We start from the raw sequence: 21,965 nt of genomic DNA, 5'->3' as shown, positions 1-21,965 counted from the left end.
CAAAGTCGACTAAATCAAGTCCGTGTCACACCCGCCGTGGACACCGAAGGAAAAAACAAAAAACAAAATTTTCTCCATTCTGCAGATTAGAGGAAGGAGACTTCACTAATCATCCGCGTGTGTGTGCGCGCGCTCTTGTAATAAGGCACGAGAAGATGAAGAGGAGCGAAAGTCATTGCTCATTTCAGTAGCAGCAGGAGGAAGTTGTCAGCTTTTTCTTTTGTTTTTTGAAGGATGACGGCAAGCAAGCAAACGGGAGTGCGAGGGCCCGCTGGAGATTTCCAACGACCTCCTTGACTGATGTCACGCGCGGGCATCAATCCTTCCGCGGCGGCCGACGTGCACTGAAACGAGCGTCCTCTTCATCAATGACACGTTTCACGCGGGAACCCCCGAGGCCTCGGCCACCGTCACCACCTGACAGCAGACAAGCAAACCCTAACCCTAGTTTAAAAACCCTAATTTGAAACCCTACTTTGAATATTGAAGTCAAACACTTTGACAGTTGAATTTTTACACCATTAATTTGATAGCCACGTTGTAAATTGTGACTCTCATTAGTTTAAAACCCTAATTTAAAACCCTAAATATTGCTTAAAAAACTAATTTGATACACTAACTATTTAAAAAAAAATATATTTTTTAACACCTTAACAATAGTTTAAAACTGAAATGTGAAACTCTAAACATAGTTCAAAGCCCTAATTTGAAAGCCTAACTATAGTTTGAAACCCCAATTTAAAAATTGAGGTCAAACATCTTGACATTAGATTTTTTGTATCCAATAATTGTATAGCTAACTATAAATTTTGACCCTACTTTGAAACCCTAATCATAGTTTAAAACTCGACTTTTGAAACCCCGACGCTAATTTGAAACCCTAACCATATTTTAAAACCATAATTTGAACACCCAACCAGAGCTTGAATTCCTCATTTGAGTTTAAAACTGCAATTTGAAAGCCTACTTTGAAAACTGACTGAAATCACATTTTGACAGTTGATTTTTTGAAATCCAATTCTTGTATAGCCACTGTTATACATTGTGACCATGTTTTGAAACCCTAAACAGTGTAAAACCCGACAATCAAACCCTAACTCTAATTTGAAACCCTACCTTGAAAATGAGGTCACACATTTTTAAGACCATATTTTATAGTTACTGCTATAAATTGTGAGTATTCAGAACCCTAATCCCAGCTAAAAAAAAACGTACTTTTAAAACCCACATTTGAAACCTTACTTTAAAAATTGAGATCACACATTTTGAAAGTTGTTTTTTTTATTATTTTTTTTATACTTGAGAAATGGAGTGACTGGGCAGCAGAAAGTGCGAAGGTCGGCACATGTGCTCACACCAAAACTAAATGTCGCCCTCTTTGGGAGACGCCATTTTGTCCAAAACTCGGCAAGGAGCTGTTGCGCAGTATCTCTCGGAGGACGTCATTACAGCCGCGGTCATGAAATGTCGGGGATCAGGACCAGTGCTTGAATATGGATTGTTGCGAAATGCGAGCCGAACTCGCCGTCCCGCCTCCGGTCATGCTAGCTGCTACAACTTAAAGGATCGATACGTGATACGAGCTCGCCGTCCACTCCCACTCGGGTCGACATTGACTCCACTTTTCATCTTACAGCTCCTTAATCACTCGTTGTTTTCCCTCATCAAGTCATGACAAACTAGTCTTGCGCAAAATTTGTTACGCCGCGCCCTCTCATGTGCTAACCAGGGTTACAATGCGGTAGCTTTAACCCAAACATATCCCCGAATACGTTCTGGTGTAGGAAGATTCGTGTAACTTTGAGTGTTTCGGGAATGGATCGTCACAAAAAAAAAAAAATAATAATAATAAATTAAAATGATGGTGATGCGTTGCAATGGAAAACGTTATCCTTGTTTCGGGTATTTCTATATTTTTACGTTTTCATACTTTTGTTAATTAACATCAAAGTGTGCATAAATGTTACCAAATAAAAATGTGGTTGTATTTTTTGCCGACCGATGATACAGTAATTTCACAGTAATTGGCAAAGTTAAAAAGATAAGCTAAACATAAATTTGTGTCGAGGTCATTTTTCTGCCACGAGTTGGGATTAGTGTTTCATGTTAGTGACAGGAACAGTAGTTTTCTTTTTATATTCAGAGCATTTGGTATTTGGAACATGAAGCAACGCGTGGACTTCAGGCCATTTCGTTCATTCTAAATGACAACTATTCAACAGTCCTCACAAATAAATTGATTAAAAAAAAAAAATCACATTTATAATTGCTAAATTGCATTATAATGACTCCATTGTACAACAGTTTTCAATGCATCTGGACGCCATATTTAATGCTGTTTGGACTTCAAAATCCATTTAATCACTTTTTAACTCATTTGCTCCCAAAAACGTATAAAAACGTTCTATTTTAAATATAGCCATGGCCCCAAAAACTTATTTATAAGTTTTTATATAATTTTTATGCTATGTATTTTATATAAATGTAATTATACGTTTTTTAATGGTTTTTTTTCTGCTAGAGCATACAGAAGGCTTTGATGCAGCCTCGGACCTTAAGAGGTCGCTTAAAGCAATGGTAGTTATGACAACAACAAAATCCAGAGTTAATGACCCACAGAAACACTGCTGATGCTTTCATGAAACGTGTACAAAAGAATACGACTTTTAACTGTTGCCCATTTTGTCTATTTTAAGTCACTGTAGAAAAGTCATCAAATTTCAAGGTAAAAGAACGACATTTTGATCATTTCCATTGCTGTCAAACGTCAGAACGGGTCAAAGCGTAAAAGCTGTTCAAAGCTTGGAAATGAATCACTTGGATCTTTGTGCTGTAGATGAAGGCTGCCGTAATGGTTACGATTACACAAAGAAAAGGGGCCGGCGGGTGAGTGGAAATTAGCGGCGGTATTCGCGCAGGGCGAGCCTTTCAAAGGAGAACAGGAGCCGAGCGACTTGGCCGCCATTGAAGAAAAGCGTCAATAGCCTTTGTACCGGCCGCCTCTTCAGGTGAACCCCCGCGTCTACGGGGGCCACTTTGAGGAATCTATAAGGCCAAGTGAAAGAAAAAAAAACAAAAAAACACGGAGTCCTGCGGACGTCGCCGGCGCATCAGCCGAGTCGAGCACAAAAGGCCCAGCAAGGGAAAAAGATCGACGTCTTTTCTTGCCACTTCACTTCGTCAGGCACAATTTGCCGGCGTCTGACCTTCAGCCCAATTAGCGAAACCGGAAGGGGGCGGGGACGCTCTTGCCGCGCAATTACCCCGCGAGCTGACACCTACGCTGCTAACGCTCATCATTATGCACTCATTTTTTTTGGAGGGGGTTCTTTATACATTTCAAATGAGGAACTTTTGCTCCGGTAAAATGTGCTGCTGATTGTCTGTCAGCGCTCAAGCAGATGCTGACTCACTGGCACGCTTGGATATGATGTCGCCCAAAATGCATATTTATGACCTGAAAGCCGTCCAGGAAATACGATCTTTATTTAGAAAAAAATACATCGACACATACGCTCACGTGTGAATTACGACGAGCGTTCACACCCGCCGTATAAAATATTCCATTGTAAATTGCATCATGTAATGGAAATTTACAGGTCAGTAATACTGGAGGGAGGTCTTTTACACGGGGAGAATAATACGGGCGCGAGAAAAATAATAGTATGCAACTTATTAAAACATACACAAACTGCACAATAAGATATGACAAATCTTCAGGTTACATTTTTACATAAATTAAATGTAATTAGGGCCGGACGATGATAGAAAATTGTGAGATTTAAATCATGATCAGATTTAAAACGATTATCCATTGGTTTGAAACATTTGCATATGAATACAATGTGTGTCATTTTTGTTTAGTTTTACAGTAAACTCCTGTTGGGGTGTCACCTAACTTAGCAACATGGTGCGTTCAGGGTACTTTGTAAACGCGCACATTTTAAAGCTCGAGAGAAACCCCAAATTGAAATCACGATTACATTTCGAATAATCGTCCAGCCCTAATTGAAATACTTTTTTTTTTTTTTTTTGGTAAAGCTTTGATCAAGTGTGAAAAAAGTCGAGATGCAGCAAGCCGACTGATTTGCAAGCGCATTTCCTTAATGCTTGAGATCGTTGGCTTGCCTCATTTTTGTGCCCTTTTTCAGCCTTTTTGTTTAGCACACAAATGACGAGCGTTTGTCTGAGCCTGAAAAAGAGCTGCAGAGTGACCATGAAAGCTGCATGCTATACAAAAGCCTAAAAAAGAAGCACGGAGTGGGAGCATATCAGAAGTAGGGCTGGGTTTAAAAACATTTAATAATCAATATCAAATAGATTTTCCTTTTCAAGCCCGATATTGATTCATAAAACCATTAATTTTATTAATATCTCCTTTTCTTATAAATTCTTTAGAAAATAGAATTTGAAAGGGGGATTTCTTTTTTTGCATCGTACTGTTTTCTTGAAATGTACTCTTCACATACATTTATAAGAACTCTTACATTTATGAAAGGCATGACATTGATTATTTTTCAATTTATGTTCATAATTGAATTGAATTTGAATTATGAAAATATTTAATCTTGTTGCTGATGTCAATGTATGCATAACGAGGTTTTTTTTTTATCATGTCCTTCACATTTGAGAAGAATTTATGTTTCATAATGAATCGATATCGGACTGAAGTGAATGGAATCAGAGCAGAATAGCGCCGCAATGTTGGCATCAAGCGAGCGTGCCTGCCTCGGTATCGTTTGCGTCTTGTCACACCTGATATTTGGGTTCTCAGAAGACGGTGTCCTTCTCCCCTCCGCCGTTCCAGGGCGACAGTCTGGCCCAGGGAGATTTGAGACCGGACGCTGGCCTCTCGCCAGCGTCCGACTCAAGCGAGCTGAGCGAGCCGGCCGAGGATCCCGAGCCCTCGTACGCGTACGCCGTCAGGCAGTCGAAGGGCGGCGCGCACGGGTCCGCGTCCGCCTCGTCCAGCCGGTCCAGGATGAACTGCCTGAAGACGTCGTCCTCGGGCCCCACCAGGTGAGACTCTCGCAGGGACATGCGGATGCTGGCCCGAACCTCCTCCCGCGCCAGACGCCTTTCGCGCCTCCTCCTGGGGTGCGGGCGCAGCGGGACAACCGGCAGACCCTGGGCCTGGCCCGGGGCCCGGCCCAGGGCCTGGCCCGGGTCCCGGCCCGAATCCCAGCCTGGATTCCGGCCCGGTCCGCCCACCTGAGCGTAGTACAACACCTTCTGGGACACGGTGTCGGGCAGTTCCAGCTCGCTGGCCTTCTTGCGCGCCTTCTTTTGCTTGAGCCTGCGTCGCCACAGCAACAGTGTGAGGACTGAGGAGGCTGCAGACACAAAATGGCGTCGTTACATTAGGAGTTTGTCAGGTCCATAAATATTGGGACATGACCACAATCCTCATCTTTTTGGCTGTAAACATGTGATTTGACATGAACAAGATTTGCTTTAAGGGCACTTGATTGTTCTTATGTGTGACTTTATGGTCTTTACTGGTCAGGGTGCAAGGGTGCAGATAGATAAGAAGATAAATAAATAGAAGGTCACAGAGATAGAAGGGCCTCACTGAAGTCACCTACCCTAATCTAACAGTTTTGTCTTCAGCAAGTGAAATGCATGCTCAATCGGATTCAGGTCAGGTTGCCCATTGCATTCCTCTCCACTCCTTCAAAAACCCTTTGGTTGCTTTCACTGTATGTTTCCGGTTATTGTCCATCTGCACTGTGAAGCACCACAATTCGTCCTGCTGCTTTTGAAAGCAGCCACATCAAGAAATACAAAATGGCCGCCACGGAACGGCTGAGCAGCCAGTGGTCCCATTACTTTTGTTTATTCAAAAGTGAGAAGCCTATTTACAAACTTGTCATTTGTTCACCTTTGACCTGATTTGGATGTAAAGCTGAAAGTCTTGCTGGTTTCATTTGAAATCCATTGTGGAGATATTTGGAGCCAAAAAGATGACAACTGTGGCCATGGGCCTGAATGAAGGTTTTTAGTTGGCTATGGTTGGGAACACACGTTAAAAAGTAAGGATTTGACTTTCCTTGCACATTGTAAGATTATGGAAAGCCATTTGAAATCCACAATCCGACAATAAGGGCACTAGTAGATCAACCGTCTTTCTAGTCATGTTTCTTTTTTCCACTACTGTATTTCGGCACACTAGTAGGGCAACTAATTAGCAGCTGCATCACTAGTAGTAGTACGAGTGAAGTGCTGGATGTTAACTCGTATAATAGCAGGTCACTAGTAAAACTAGTAGCACAGTTGTCAACTAGTAGCACCACTTTATGGAAAGCCATTTGAACATTTATTAGATAAAAAAATAAATAAAATCACATTTCATTTTTCGATAAAGGGTTCAGTGTGCGTGCATAGGAAAGTGGTGGGGTTCATTACCACTGTTGTAGATGCTAAAATGAAGAATTATCGAGGTCTCGTTGAACCCCCGATTGGATAATTCACGAGTTCAAGATGTGTGTCCCAATACTTTTGTCCACACAGTGTATGCTCCCCAAACAAGAGTACACAAAATAAACACCTTTGAGGGAGATAAGCTCAAAAGAACGTTGCACTGATGGGATGCAGCAGCATTTGTTTTTTTTTTTTTGTAGCACACCTCTCATCTGTCAGGAGTGTTAGCATAGCGGGCATCGCCATTAATCTTTCATAGCGTGGGCGCGGGGACCACACCGAGCAGCAGAGGTCATAATGAAGCTCTTCACTATGCCGGAGACGTCAGCGCGGCGGGATGACGGCGCTCGGCTGCAATGCGTCACCGACTTTGCGAGAGCCGGCGCTTGTTCACTTTGCAATTGAAAAGCGGTTAGTGGGACATTCCCGCTGTTAGCAGACGTTTGCGTACTTGCCATGACCACGGCGGGAGCGGATGGCTCTAGCTCAGCCGATCTGCTGGGAAAGAAAAACCCACAAATCTGCACTTTTTTTCCTCAATCTCGATCCGTGGGGCTCGAGATTGACACGGGGAAGCATGCTTTTAATTAAGGCGACAAAACACCGCGATACTTCCAAGTGAATTGAATTTGAACAGTGACCAAGCTCATTAGCTCCATTTGCACGTACAATGGACCGTCACTATTCGCAGGGGGAGTGGGACTGGCAAATAAGTGGGGGCTTGGGAAAGAAAAAATGTGAATAAGTGGAGAGTGGTTTTGAAAAAAATGTGAATAAGCACGGATTCAGTAAAATAAAAAATAGTGAATAATCAGCGGAATGGGTAATAATGAAATGTGAAGAAGCAAGAGATGGGTTAAAAAAGTGAATAAGTGGGGGATTGGGTAAAAAAGAAAAAAAAAAGTGAAAAATCAGGGGATCAGGTAAAAAAAAAAAAAAGTGGGGGACTGGGTAAAAAAAAGTGAAAAATCCGTGCACTGGGTAAAGAAACTCAAAGTGAGTAAAAAAAAAATGAAGATGAATAAGCGGGGGATTGGTTATTGTCTGGAACTCCGGAAGGCGCTGATCCTCCTCAAGATAAAATCAGTAATCAGACGCCAAAACTTTGTCTCCGCCGCTTAACATCTCACATCTCATTCAGCAAAATCCTTTTCAGCCTCGAAAAACAATCCATTGGCAGTTCACCTTGAAACTAAAAGGTGCGCCGACGTCGCCGTCGTGAAAGGACGAGCACTCGAGTGATTTTCTTTTCTCAAGGCTTTTGTGTTGCATATTGATGTCGCACTCTCGCACTTTCAGGCTTCTGTGCTAATTTTTCCTCATAATGCTGTCAATTCTCACACTGCGCTTGTTTTTCAGGAAGTGGGATTTGTCTGCGGCTCACCTGCGGCCAAAAGCAGGCAGACGAGAAGCGTGACCAAGGTCTGCGGGCTGACCCCCATGGACAGGGCCAGGGCCTCCACCCCTCCGGAGGGACAGTGCCCGGCGGGCTGGCAGCCGCACACGCTAACGGTTAGCGTGGTCGTGCTGGACAAGGCGGGCGAGCCGCTGTCCGTCACCACCACGGGGAGGAGGTGACGGCTGCGCTCCCTGCGGGTGAAAGTGCTCCTGCGTGCCACGATGCCCGCCGTGTTGTCTGCAGGCAAAAGGGAGGGGGGGACGAGGGGGGGGGGGGGGGGGGGGGCACTTTTCAGTCAACGTGCTTGAAAAAAACATGTGAGTGCTGATATTTTTAGTGGGGGGAAATAATCTGCTGGGGTGAATATGGAACACGTTTCAAAGCTGAGTGAGAAAATAAAATATTCATCATGTGTAAAAGCATATTTGGAATATCCGTTTCAATACTTGCTGGAGCTTTACGAAGAGAACGGCGCCAAAACGGACGGCGGATTGAGCTCAAGCGCCTTCCTTTTTCACAAACAACAAAAGTCACTTTTCGGCTGCATTTTTTTCTCAACACTCAGCAGAACGACGCGAACGATCAGATCAGATTTTTCACGATGACTTGAATTTCGTATATAAAAACAGATTTGAGCATTTAAGTCATGGTTAAGAGGTTTGAGCATATTTTCAAAACGTGTAAAATCAAAAATTAGGGATGGGCAAGTACATCATAAATTAATCAGACGTATCTGTTCGAAATTTACAATAAAATATATTTTTCATACTTAAAAAGTGAACAAATATGGTTACCAAATACAAATGTAGTTGTATCTAGTAAGAATTCATAAAGTTACAATTAACAGTTAAGGTTAAAAGGAGCGTGAAAGATTGAATCATAGTGTGGTGTTGAGATCATGTTTGGGCCACTATGTGGCATTAGTGTTTCATGTTGGTCATTGGTGACAGGAACACTACGTTTTTCTTTTCTAATTCAGAGCAACTGGTATTTGGAACACTCGTGGACTTCAAGCCATTTTGTTCATTGTAAATTACAACATTTATTATTGCATAATTGTGTTGTAGTGACTCATTAACACAACGTTGCACAGAATAACAATTTTTTATGCCTCGCAACATCATATTTAATGCTTTTTAATGACCTGAAGGAAACCCTGAATTATCTGTCTTTTTTTTATTTATTATTAGTATGGCACCTGGAGGACCTGGGTTCTAACCCTGCATGGACAACTCTTCAGCCAGTGCAGCGGAGCGGTATACAGGAGGTTCGAATCCCACCTTAGACAGATCGCAGTTCAAGTGTTCTTTTCATTCATTTATCTTTCAACTACAATTAATAAATTGTAATTTTCGCTTAATTTATCTTTCAATTACACAAAAAAAAAACTATTAGCATTTAGCTTTCCCACGCAATTTCTTCAGTCTGGTTTTATGTATTAAAAGTACTGGTAGTATCGGGTACCCGGGACTACTCAAGACTTGAGTAGTCATATTGGTATTGGTCTGAAATTAGTAGTATTAAACATCCCTAATAAAAAAGTCAGCTTCCTACCAACACGGTTTCATTCTATTGAATGTGTTTCTCAAGAAAAGTGCGCTGCCTTCAACCTTGTCCAGATCCGCTGTCATATTCTGACTATGTTTTTGTCACTGGTGACCAGCAATAAAACACAAACACACGTATATAAAATCCTACAATATGTGCAAGCGTTTGAGGCCAAGGGACCTTGGTTATCTCGAATGGTGAAGTTGGGATTGATGTGCTTGTCGGGGACCATGGAGAAGTAGAAGTGGTGACCCTCGGAAGGCTCGTCCGGGTCGGTGGCGCTGAGCAGCTGAATGAGCTGAGACACAAAAAAGACATGCGAGGGCTGAGAGGCCAGCACAGGAGCGGCGAGAAACGCGGCTCGGGAAATCTGCGAGGGCCGGCGCGCTTCAAAAACAATCGGATTGGCTGTGGACAGGAACGTTGCGTGGGTTGCCGGCGCCTGCGGCGAGTCAAACAACACAACAACAACAACACGACATGACATATTGTTGCTAACGACTAAAGCTACTGACTGTACACCAAGGTGACACAAGCAATATAACGAGCACAGTAAATAATCATCACAGGGCAGGTTGGAGTTGAGTTGACTTGTGGACGCATTGTTGCTGACGACTCGCTCGGCTGACTGATGTAAATGCGCCAGAAAGGAGATAAGAGGCACCGTCAACACTTTATCATCACTGGCGTTTAGCTGACTTGACTTGGTCATCGATGGGGACTGCATAAAGGCGTCAGCGTGACATATTGACTGCCATTAATTGTGCTAATAGTGGACATTAATAGTTGTAGGCGTCAACAGGTAGCCACAATGAGGGAATAATTACTGTTGAGAGAAAGCAGAGGATTTGTACAATTTTGATTAAAAAAAAAATGGCTCTAAACGATCAGCTGAAATCGATAAGTTGTCGATTAAACAATAAATATTGATGCCTCTATTAAAACCCGAGGTCAAACATTCTGACAGCTGAATTTTTTAACAAAATTTTGTAACAGCTGTTAAAAATTGGGACTGTGCTTGGTGGCCAAATTCTCCTTTGAAACCCTACTTTGAGACCTTGACTGTTTTAAAATTTGAGGTCACATTCTGACAGCTGGATTTTTTAACTAAATTTTGTAACAGCTGTTAAAAATTGGGACTGTGCTTGGTGGCCAAATTCTCCTTTGAAACCCTACTTTGAGACCTTGACTGTTTTAAAATTTGAGGTCACATTCTGACAGCTGAATTTTTTAACTAAATTTTGTAACAGCTGTTAAAAATTGGGACTGTGCTTGGTGGCCAAATTCTCCTTTGAAACCCTACTTTGAGACCTTGACTGTTTTAAAATTTGAGGTCACATTCTGACAGCTGAATTTTTTAACAAAATTTTGTAACAGCTGTTAAAAATTGGGACCGTGCTTGGTGGCCAAATTCTCCTTTGAAACCCTACTTTGAGACCTTGACTGTTTTAAAATTTGAGGTCACATTCTGACAGCTGAATTTTTTAACTCAATTTTGTAACAGCTGTTAAAAATTGGGACCTAGCTTAAGTCAAACTCCTTTGAAACATTGACAGAAATGTTATAAGACACCCCCGGTAAATACGTCGTCATCACAGGGTTGTTGTTGTTGTGTTGACGTCTATATTGCAGACTCCACAAATTAGTCACCATGACCAATTCGTCAAACTCGACAATGTCAACATGACAGCTGAAACACACCTATTAAGCGACTGCCGCCTGCTGGCTATGTAAGAATAATCCAAAATTTACATGTGCAACAAAAATTCCAATACTGTGTACAGCTAGCTGTAAATCGCCGGCATATCGGCACTCGATCACGTCCGTACCTCTCCCGCCTGCGTCCCCTCACAGATAAACGGCTTGTAACGGCCGGCCAGCTGCGGCGCGTTGTCGTTTATGTCCAGCACCTTGATGGACGCCAGTACCGAGGAGGATAAACGTTTCTGCGCTAGGAGAGGAGCAGCGGTCAGACGTTAGCATAAACACTTGACCTTCCACATTCCACTGGAGACTTATCAATGTCTTATCAATGTGGGACTTACTGGATTCTTTGGCAACGATGGTCACGTTGTGCCAGGCGTACGTCTCACGGTCAAGTTGCTTGGTGAGGGTGACGGTTCCGTTGTGGGGGTCGATCCTGAAAGACTTTGCCACCTCTTTGTGTTTGTCAAAGGAATATCTGGCAGGGAGATCACAGGAGGGTAGGGGTGGGAATCTTTGACTGTCTCACGTTTCCATTTGATTTCCGATTCAAAATGATTTGATTGACAATGATTTCGGCTTCAATTTATAGATGTGCAAAGACTTGTCATGATCTATTCCAGTCTGACTCGCTAATGCTAATTACTCGCAAAACATTTATCACTCAAAAGAACGGCTAATAACTTGATCATGACTTTTTCCTTCTACTCTCTAATGTGGCTACAACTTCAGAACGTGCGGAACTACACTGCCCCTAAGTGGCCAAATTGTCTACCACATGAACAGCACACACAAACAAGAGCAAGACAGTATAAAATGTTTTAAATAAAATAAATTTGGGGACATTTAAAATAGATTCTGAATTGTACTAAATGAGAATCGCTATTCTTATGATAATCGATTTTTTTGCACACCCCTAGATCACAGCTAGGTTTGGACACTATTGATTATCTTTAGTCGATTGATTATTTCATCGATTGATCAAATATTTATTTACCATTTAATTGTATTACAAAACCATTTGTTTCTCAGAATCAGAATGCATAATTATGTAGTGCCCCAATACTTTTGCCCATATATGAGACGACTTTGCACTGAACAGTGTCTTTGTCTGTCTAACAAATAGAGCCATAAAAATGTCTTAGAACAAGACAATGGAGGCATCCGTATCAGTCCAAACAAGCATCACGTTGACATCGCAGTACAGTAGCGCTCCAATCATCTATTATGCGTTACGCAACGGAATTAACCGCGAACAACGCGGAAACCAAGAGCAAAACTTCATCATTTTTAGTGGAACTTTGCAAAGCCCTAAAATGTCAGCCAAGATGTATTCATCACGGCGGCAGCGTCACCAAAGGGACACTAATGGACGGCGGGCGGCGGATGATGTGCGGCACCTGCCACTGGCGAGCTCGCCGCCGACGGACTCCAGGCAAGAGAACGTGCCTCACTTGCAAATGACATCAAATCTCAATTCTGTACGCCGCCTCGCAGGACGCTTTATTACATTCCCGCGTCCCGGCTAACGTCGCTTTGTGATAATACCGCAATAGATAGCAAAAGCCTGTGAGGTAGGAAGGGAAAAAAATCCTGATGATTTATTCAGCGGGGGCTCATTTCCAACTAAACTAATATGAGATAAATATGACCGTGTATGGGTGGGGATGCAGAGATCAAGGGTAAAAAAAAACAAAAAAACACGGATGCACCCAGGAAGTAACACATTTGAAATTGAATCATGTTTCACAGCGTGGAGGAAAATAATCTGTGCGCCATTTGTTCTTTCCATTTTCAAACATCAATCAATTCAAACAAATGACATTTTTTATGATAAATATTTAAAATGGCCCACAACGAAGCTTGAGTTCAGTATTGATTTGTTGTGTTTATGTAAAACGCCGGGAGTTTGGTTACAAACGATAGTAACGATAAGCTAGCTTGGTAGCGGCTGCAATCAGTTAACTCAAGTAACAACATCACGACCAACATTAAAATACAAATAAAAAAATCTAACTATATAAATGCATGAGATCAAACATCAAAATATATTGCACTTAACATTTCAACACGACGGATGTCACTAAAAAAGATCCCCATCCATTTTCCAGTTCAGTCAAAAATAAACCAAATTGGGTCAAAAAGGGAACAACCCAACTTCTTGCGTTATTCATTTAATCGAAAAAGTTGTGTTAAATGGATAACTCAAAAAACAACCCAAAAAATGGTTGCTTTGTGGGTTATTAATTTAATTTGACACTTTTTGGGTTAAATAACGGAAAAAGTTGGGTCAGTTCATTTTTCGACCCAATTCAATTGAGTTATTAAATTAACCCAAAAGTTGGGTCAAATGAATAACCCACAAAACAACCCAATAACTCAAAGTTGGGCCGATAAATTGGTGACTCAATTCAATTGGGTTAATCAATTTACCCAAAAAGCAAACATAAACAACCAAACAGATTGGGTTGCTTTTTGGGTTACTAATTTAATATGACCCTTTTTGTGTTAAATAACTCAAAAAGTCGGGTCAGGCTATTTTTGACCCAAATTAGGTCATTTTGTTTTCTGTTTTTAGAGTGTGTACTTGGTTATAAAAAACTAAAGCACTGTGACATAATTCAGAGTTTGAACATTTCATTCAGCGATTCTTTTACCAACCACTAGAGTAGGCATGTTGCTTAAACGTTACCTGATGGCCTCGTTGGCGGCGTCCGTGTCCCGGGCGCTGACCACGCCTACCGCGACCCCCGCCGCCGTGTTCTCCGCCACCTTCCACTCGTAGAGCGGCGAAAGGAAGACGGGCGGCTCGTCCACGTCGTCCACCATGATCTTCAGTGTGGTCCGGTCCGAGAACTCATCCAGGGGCAGGAAACGGGGGTCCACTTCCTCGTTGACGGCCTCCACCACCATCACGTAGCGGCGCTTGGTCTCGTAGTCCAATGGCTGGATTGTTTAAAAGACTACATTTAGAAGCCATTTCCTGTTGTTCCCAAGTCGGAAGAGACTTTCGTCGGAGTGGGAGTACATCACCTTGGCCAGCAGGACGACTCCCTCTTGTGTCAGCGGGTCAGTGTGGACCGTGAAGGTGGCGTTCTCTTCCAGGTCCACCTGCAGGCTGTAGTTCATCTTGGCGTTGACGCCGATGTCGGCATCGTCCGCCTTGACCCTGCCCACGGTTGTTCCGACCTCAGCGTCTTCGGGAACGGCGAAGGTGTATAAATCTGATATGAAGATGATGGATATGCGTCAACGGAACATCCACGAAAAGACGCCCATAGGTAATGTTTACAATTTTCATGTATGGATTTTTTTTTTTTTATTGATTACGTCCGTGTTGTCAGCGCTGGTTCTAATTTGCAAGAATGTGACAAAACAGAGGGCACAGTTCAGACACAAGTGTGGCAATGCAACATTTATAAGCGGCAACGTGACGACGGGCCGCCCTCGTCTCACTCCTGCAGAATTGATTTCTTTCCCGGAGCATCCGTTCAGCGAGCTTTATCACCAGGAACGTTTGTTTCCAAAGGTCACGATGAGACGTGTGAAGGATTGGAGCCGTCCACGGGGCGACATGCAGATGAGCCAGACGAGCACGCCCACTTCTTACCCCCCCACCGTCTTATTGCTTTTCGTTCCGAAACAAAGTCTATGATGAATTGATAGATTGTGGATGGACAGATAGATGATAGATAGATAGATGGATGGAAGGGTGGAGGGTAAATGAATAGAGAGATGTATACAATGGATGGTTGGATGGATGGAAAACTAAATAAAATATAAGAGCAATGCTGCCTTTTCTGTCTATTTTGGGAGAACGGTGTTTAAATTAAGCAGTATGGAGAATGACACAAACAAACGGGGACCAAACTGCGAGCCTTGTGGTGCCCCACAAAATTACATGATCACATTCTGTTTTTATTTAGTCACCTAAAATGTATTTTTATGTATATCCACTTATTTGTGTAAAATATGAGTAAAATGAAAAATATTATGAAAAATTTAATAAAAAATTAAATATGCAGAATAAATGGTTTTGTTTACACAGTATATGTTTGGTACTCACGGTGCTGGAAGATGGGCCCGTTATCGTTGATATCGCTCAGGCTGACGCTGACGGTAGCGGAGGTCGAGTAGCCGCCGCTGAGGCCCAGCATGTCCTTGACCTGCACCACCACCAGGTACTGCTCCTTGGCCTCGCGGTCCATGTCAGGCCAGGAGGTCACAATGATCCCTGCAGGGGGGGGCGGGACGTTAGGAGACCACCAATGACCGCCCCCGAGCTCCATAATAACAAATGTACGGGAATGAGCCAATTCTTAATAAATGAATCCGTTGTTATAAAATGCATCTGAAGAAATGTGAGGTTGACTGTGTCGGGTAAACGATGCTTGGGGCAAAACGGCCACCTAAAGCGCCGCCGAGTCGTCTTCCTTCAGTCGCATCCCGCATCGCTTTGCATTTAAACACTTGATGGCTCATTAAAGGTCAACGGCGTGTGTGGGAAGCGCTGCCAGGCATAACAATAATCTGTCCAAGGTTGGGGGAGCACAACCATTTTGAAAAAGTAGCAGATTAGCATCAATACAAGAGAGCTAACTTTAGAAAGGAAAAAAAAAGAAAAACAACTTCTGTCTTTGGAATGATTCGTCCATTTTGGGCCATCCCTGATTATTGTTGACAGAAGGAATACGACAAATGCTAATAGCTTTTTCGAGTGCATGGCTGCGGGGATGTTGGTCATTCGCACTTAATTCATTCACTTACAGCCATTTTCACTGAAGCAGTGATTCAGTCATGTTTGACTGGATTTTGACCGGTTTTTGCAAGGTCCACGTTTTGGGGTTTGAACGAGTTAACCGTGGATCAAAGATGGAATACACCCTGGATTGGTCACCAAATCAAATACAGCACAGCATTTGCACAATATGCACCGTCATCCATCTTGTTTAGAGCTTAATCTGGGATCTCGGGAATGGAATTCCCATCATCCAGTCTGCTACGTGTACAGCTACATTATCAGTGACCTTATTGACCTGTCCTTTCGTGTCCTACCTGTTTTTGGCTCCACAGAGAAGTAGGGCTCCCCCTGCAGGATGGAGTAGATGAGCTTGGCGTTGTTGCCAAACATGGGATCGTCAGCATCTGTGGCCGTCACCTGGACCACGGTGGTGCCTGGTGGGGGAGGGGGGGGGGGGTGGGGGGGGGTGTCACAGTCAGCGAGCTGGGGGCAGCAGTTCCACACAACCAGGCAATAAAGGGATTACGAAAGGCTTTTTGCTGCAAGTAAAACTTGAAAGAAGCCACATCCGCCTAATTTCTGGCCACCGCCGGCTCGAAAAGCTCATGAAAACTGTTCCTATATAACCAGTTTTACACTATCAACTGAAATGAAACAGTTGGAGGTCAACCCTACATCCGACAAGGACATTGAGAAAAGCCACGAATGAGTGTTTTGTTTTTATGACTGCAGGAAATGTGTCAGATGAATCTGTGGATTTTCAAACAAGTATTAGTCGTTTTTTGGAACTTAGCACATTAAGCAAGTGTTTTTCAAGGTGAGGTAGCGATGATTGCATTTAGAAAAACAAAACGTGCCTCAGCTTGGGATGGCACATTGACAAAAGGTCCGCAAGGGGGGTTGCCTTGTTAGCCTCATCTTCCGCAGCCAAAGTTTTCAAAATCTCCTCTCCTGCCTCATGTTTCGTATTCGAAAGCCGTCCGCGCTCAACCCTCACCCCACTCCCTCATTCCGAGCCAAATACATTATGATTTATCAGGAGGGATATATTATACTGCGAAAGGCAGATTACACATAAATTGAAATGCTAATGTTTGCGCTATGAAAGGGCAGCGGCTGTAATAACATTACTTAAGAAGAAAAAGGCATCCGGGCCACGAAACAGAAAGCAATACATTTAACTTCCTGCATGTGGACAGATGACAGACATTCATATAACATTCTGCTTTTAATCTGCAGCCAGGATATAAATTTGCCGTGAAAAGTGCATCTGCGGAAATAATAATAAAGAACTTATTTACGATGACTGTGGCGAGGCTGTGGTGCCGGAGGGTAGCGCAAAGTTGTTGCTCTGCTAACAAAATGAATGTTGTGCTAATATGCTTATGGAAATGTGAAACCAATGTTGCTACGCTAACAAACTTGGGGTTTTGGAAAGCTAGTGTTGCTACACTAACAGACCTACTAAATTTAAATTTAAATAAACTAGTAGTATTTATTACTTGTAGTTGTGCTAAGCTAATGCTGCTATGCTATACATATACATGGGGTATTGCTATGCTAATGTTGCTATGCTAACATATTGCATAGCTGATGTTGCTATGTATTATATTAATTGATTTAATCCCAATGTCAAACGTACCAGTCGGAGACATCTCGGGGACGCCGGCCACGTACGGCTGGTTGCGGAACTGCGGCGCGTTGTCGTTGATGTCCTGCACCTTGATGATGAACTCCGACTGGGGCTCCTCCGGTTCCTTGGAGAACCTGTTGATGGCTTGCGCCTGGAGCACGTAGAAGGCCTTCTCCTCGCGGTCCAGCTTCTTCAGCGTCCGGATCTCGCCAGAGTACTCGTCGATCGCAAACGCGTCACCGGCGCCTTCCCCTGACAGGATGTACTGGATGCCAAACTCCCCGCGGTCAGAATCGGATTTCAGCTGCGTGACGAGAGGTTCAATGAGTTTGGCGCGTGAAGGACATGGCTGGCGTTTCAGTACCTGGCCGATGACGCGAGGCGTGGGGTCTTCCTCCGGGACAAACAGCTGCTTCCAGATCCAGCCTCGCTTCAGGCGATGGTGCCGCCCAGCGGACTTGGGGCCCGGGGCCAGGACCGAGCGGGGGGCTCCCGGGCCTTCGGCGATGCCGATGGTGTGGCTCAGCAGGGACAGCAGCGTCAGGGCTGCCAACACGCTCCTCACTTTAGTATCCTCTGCAGCTCCCATGTTTACTTTAAAAAGTAAGAGACACGAGACAAAATCTAAACCTCTGAACCTCAAATCGCCCCGGATTTAAATGCACATTTTCTGGGCCTACCAAAGAATGAAACAACAGGAGGTTGTAAGCGTCCGATGTCTTACGCCAGCGGTCCAATCTGTCGCCATCCCGGTAGCGGTGTTTCCCGTCTTGTGTGTGTATTCATGGCCCTGCAAATTACAAGCAGCGCCAACGTTAGTGACGGCGAGAGAATCTTCTGTACAGTTCACAGAGATTACAGAATGAGCGTATTAAAGATGCTGAACTGTCTCGAAGCCAAACATTAATTCCGCCAAATCCTCTCTGCACTTTGCTGTACAAATGTGCGTTAAGGAGGTTGGGGGCTGGGGAAAGTTTATTGTGGAGAAATTGGCATCGCGTCCATTAAATGCCACAATTAAGAGCACATGATAAATGTTTAGTAAACAAGCATAGTGCTAAAAGATATGAATATATAGAGTTGATTAAACAGTGATGGATGATTTTAGTGCAAAGGCAAACAAGAAGCACACTTTGTTACAATTAAAATGAATGGAATGAATAACAGGATGTTTTTTAATTTTCCCATTTAGCCACTAACGCTAACATTTTGACGCGATAAATGATGACATACGCTAAAATTGAAAAGTGCACTTTCAAAAAGAAATACAATTGTTATGCTGTGATGTCAGAAGGTGGTCCGCTCATGTTAATAAAATAAAGCTAATGTCGCTGTGCTAACATACTTAGGGTTGTTATGTAACTCTAGTGTTGCTACGCTAACATAAATACGTTATTGCAAAGTGAATGTTGTTACCAAACACACTTATGGTTGTGCCATGCTAATATTGCTAACACACTAACCTATTGTAAAGGTAACACTGCTAAATGCTAACACTGTTAACATACTGTATGCATGTCAGCTGGTGTAAAGTCACTAATAAATGCGCAGAAAGGTTCTTATTCTGAGAAAGGATGTGCTGGTGGGATGGCTCCGTTAACACGCTCGTGTTAGCGCAAAGTTGACGTTGCTAAGTGGCCGTGTAAGGTGCTGTTGAATTCAACAAAGAGTGAGTAAACAAAAACAGAGGACATCTTTCTTTTCCGGAGTTGTACCCCGGTGGCTCCAAGCGGTGCGACTTTGGCTCCCCTGGCACTCTTGACCTCGTGATCACAGCATCGACGCACGTCTGGCCGAGGAGGCGTTCATCTCATTACAAGTCTTCATTAGTCAGCTGCGGGCTCGCATGCACCGTCACGCCAGACCCAAGAAAAGCACGCACAATACCAGACCTTGTCTACTCTCCCAAGTGGACAAAAGGCCTGTTTTCAGCGAGCCACGTCCAAAAAGGGAAAACAGCAGCGACACAAGAAGGCTTTTTGTTTTTACACGTCGCAGTTTCCGTTGGGCAACATCTTGACGGTTTCAGATGGACCAAAACTGAGGTTTGACATGTTTTGAAATCAGATCGACCTCAACTGTGATACTTTTTGGCACCCTTATGTTGTAGTTGAGGACTGTGCTGATTTCGTATGCATGTCATGAAAAATAAAAAATTAAAATATTTTTCAATAATGTGGATGTGAATAGGAAACTGGTGGAGTTCAGTACCGCCGCCATCTGTCATGACGGACGGGAGTGATTAAGGGATGGCGGACCCAAGTGCAGGAAATTAAGGCAGTGGCACAGCAATCAAGTTCAATGCGTGGTACTTTAAATAAACATATGGAGGAAGGTGAGCAGACAACTGTGACTGGACGGGACGAAACTGGAGTGGTCGTCATGACTGGACAGGATGTGACTAGACTGGTCGCCATGACTGGAATAAGCGTGACAGGGCCCGATTTGCCTTAATTTGACTTACTGTGGAGTGGCTGTGACTTGGCTGTGGCTGTGACGAAGACGACTTGGCTGTGACAAAGAACTTCCACACATGACATAGTTATGGTTAAGGTTAAGAAACACTGGTCAAAATGCTGTCAACAGTTTTACAAACGTGAAAACAAACTTTCCCACTTAACCCACGCGAGCTAAATCCGCCCGTGACGTGTGGTGGCACGATAATAACAGTGGCACGCGCTTGTGATTGATTCACTACAAGAACCTTTACTTTTACATCCATCAATTACAAACGGGTAAAGACGCGGCTATGTGCCCCACGGTCAATTTTCTCCTGTCAGACGAGACGCCGACATGGCATCCGGCGGGCGAGGAGCTCGCCCCGCGCTTGGCAGCCATTCATTACGGCTAATAGGCCCTCCTCCAACCCTTCGCCCGTCCTCGCTGGCTGCTATTTACGGCGGCGGCGGCGGCGCCGTACGTATGCGAGCGACGGCAAGCTGCCACATGACAACGTGACAACGAGCGGCGGTCGCACAATGTTAAGCACCGCACGCACCGAGACCGTCACATTATGCTCCCCGCCCGCCTTGCTGCATCCTCGGGAAATGCCGTTCCGCCACCCGAGTCGGAACATTACAACGCTCGGGTACAAGCAGCACTGACATTGGGGAGGGGGGGGGGGTGCGGGGGGACGTGTCGCCGCATTGCACAATGTCAAAGCTGATATGTGCGCCGCTTTGTGCACAGATTTCACGAAGGAAATGATCAGATTAACCTTGTTGCAACCTGAACTTCCTGCCCATGAAACAGCAAAAGCCCTTGTTAAACGAGACAAATTATGCAAAAGGTTATGCTCGTTTTGTGCATTTCTATTGTGCAAGGTTGAAGTTGTCAATAAGAATAAGAAAGAGGAAAACCAAAGCCAAAAACAAGCCTTGAAGGCAGGAAAAGCTCTTCTGCAGAGACATATTTTGGAAAATTAACTTTTGACTAGCTGTGTTTATTTCTATTGTGCAAGGTGGCTGTTATAATTAGGACAAGAAAAACATTTTGTAAAATAACACTGATGTCAAAACTAGCCCAAGAAAAATTTAAAACTCTTTAGCATTGACATATTATGAAAATGGCCTTTATAAGGCCAGCAATTGTTTTTATTTCTATTGTGCAGGGTGGGAGTTATAATTAAGAATAAGAAAGAGGTCAAGGGAATACAACAACAATAATACAAAAAACAAGCCCTAGAAACAACAAACATTCTTGTTTAAAAAAAAAAAACATGTCCAAGAAAAGTGACTTTCTAATTCTCGTCTTTTTCTTATTTCTATTGTGCAAAGAAGTGGCTAGCGTTCAGAATAAGAAAGACCTCATAAAAACAAAACTCCAAAGGCATAAATAAGCCCTGAGAAACTAGGAAAAAACCCTTGTAAAGAAACATACAGTATTAGGAACATTAAGTATTAGGGAAACATGATGTTTTAAGTGCATCGGTTTTGTTCATTTCTGTTGTTCAAATTGGCATAATTGTTAAAAAATAGGTTATTACAACAAAGCATCAAAGGCAAAAACAAGGCCCAGACAAACAGAAAAAGGCACTTATAAAAGGTGACATATTACTGGCCTTAAGTCAAGTCTATTTGTTTATTTCTGTTGTGCAAGGTGGCAATTATCTTTGAAAATAAGAAACAGGCCATTATAGCAAAAAAATAAAAGGCCTAGAATAACAAAAAGTCCTTGTTAATGATCAAATGTTACGGAAAAAGTGACTTTTTAAGTCTACCTTACTCTTGCTTATTTCTATTGTGTGTTGGATTTCATACAAAACAGTTTTTCCTTTTAAACTGTTGCTGATACTTTTGTTGGACAATGTTAGTAAGTCAACTAATGGTTGCAAAAGGTGCAAAAAAAAATAATAAAAAAATCTGAGAATCTGTTCAGCCTGACTTCTTTTGGATCAACCTTCTAAGACAAAATGTCCTAATTGGTCATTTGGGACGCGTTGTTGTTTTTTTTTTTTTTAGTTGAGCATTATGAAAACAATCAGCGCCGCCACGCCGCTTGTTGTCTTACAAGCGGGACCC

General features: G+C 43.2%; 1 protein-coding gene across 3 annotated transcripts in view; it reads right to left on the bottom strand.

The window, feature by feature from the left end:
• Positions 1-3,467: 3,467 nt before the first annotated feature.
• cdh19 (cadherin 19, type 2) overlaps positions 3,468-21,965 on the bottom strand; it is a 122,637-nt gene continuing 104,139 nt past the window's right edge. For 2 of the 3 annotated variants that reach the window (XM_086066284.1, XM_086066283.1), the window contains exons 2-13: positions 18,126-18,235; positions 17,810-18,039; positions 17,455-17,749; positions 16,127-16,246; positions 15,138-15,305; positions 14,105-14,295; positions 13,764-14,017; positions 11,413-11,549; positions 11,197-11,318; positions 9,548-9,665; positions 7,805-8,056; positions 3,468-5,333 (exon numbers count right to left, since the gene is read on the bottom strand). In XM_086066284.1, coding sequence (XP_085922410.1) covers positions 4,771-5,333; positions 7,805-8,056; positions 9,548-9,665; positions 11,197-11,318; positions 11,413-11,549; positions 13,764-14,017; positions 14,105-14,295; positions 15,138-15,305; positions 16,127-16,246; positions 17,455-17,749; positions 17,810-18,034 — 2,445 coding nt within the window. In that variant the 5' untranslated portion in view covers positions 18,035-18,039; positions 18,126-18,235 and the 3' untranslated portion in view covers positions 3,468-4,770. Of the gene's footprint in view, positions 5,334-7,804; positions 8,057-9,547; positions 9,666-11,196; positions 11,319-11,412; positions 11,550-13,763; positions 14,018-14,104; positions 14,296-15,137; positions 15,306-16,126; positions 16,247-17,454; positions 17,750-17,809; positions 18,040-18,125; positions 18,236-19,909; positions 19,970-21,965 lie in introns of all 3 variants that reach the window. The other variant, XM_086066282.1, reaches the window with a different exon arrangement.

This window comes from Leptonotus elevatus, chromosome 21, assembly GCF_054856555.1.
Source record: "Leptonotus elevatus isolate MCC_2025b chromosome 21, RoL_Lele_1.0, whole genome shotgun sequence".
Taxonomy (NCBI): domain Eukaryota; kingdom Metazoa; phylum Chordata; class Actinopteri; order Syngnathiformes; family Syngnathidae; genus Leptonotus; species Leptonotus elevatus.
This window is presented reverse-complemented; position numbering and strand designations above follow the sequence as displayed.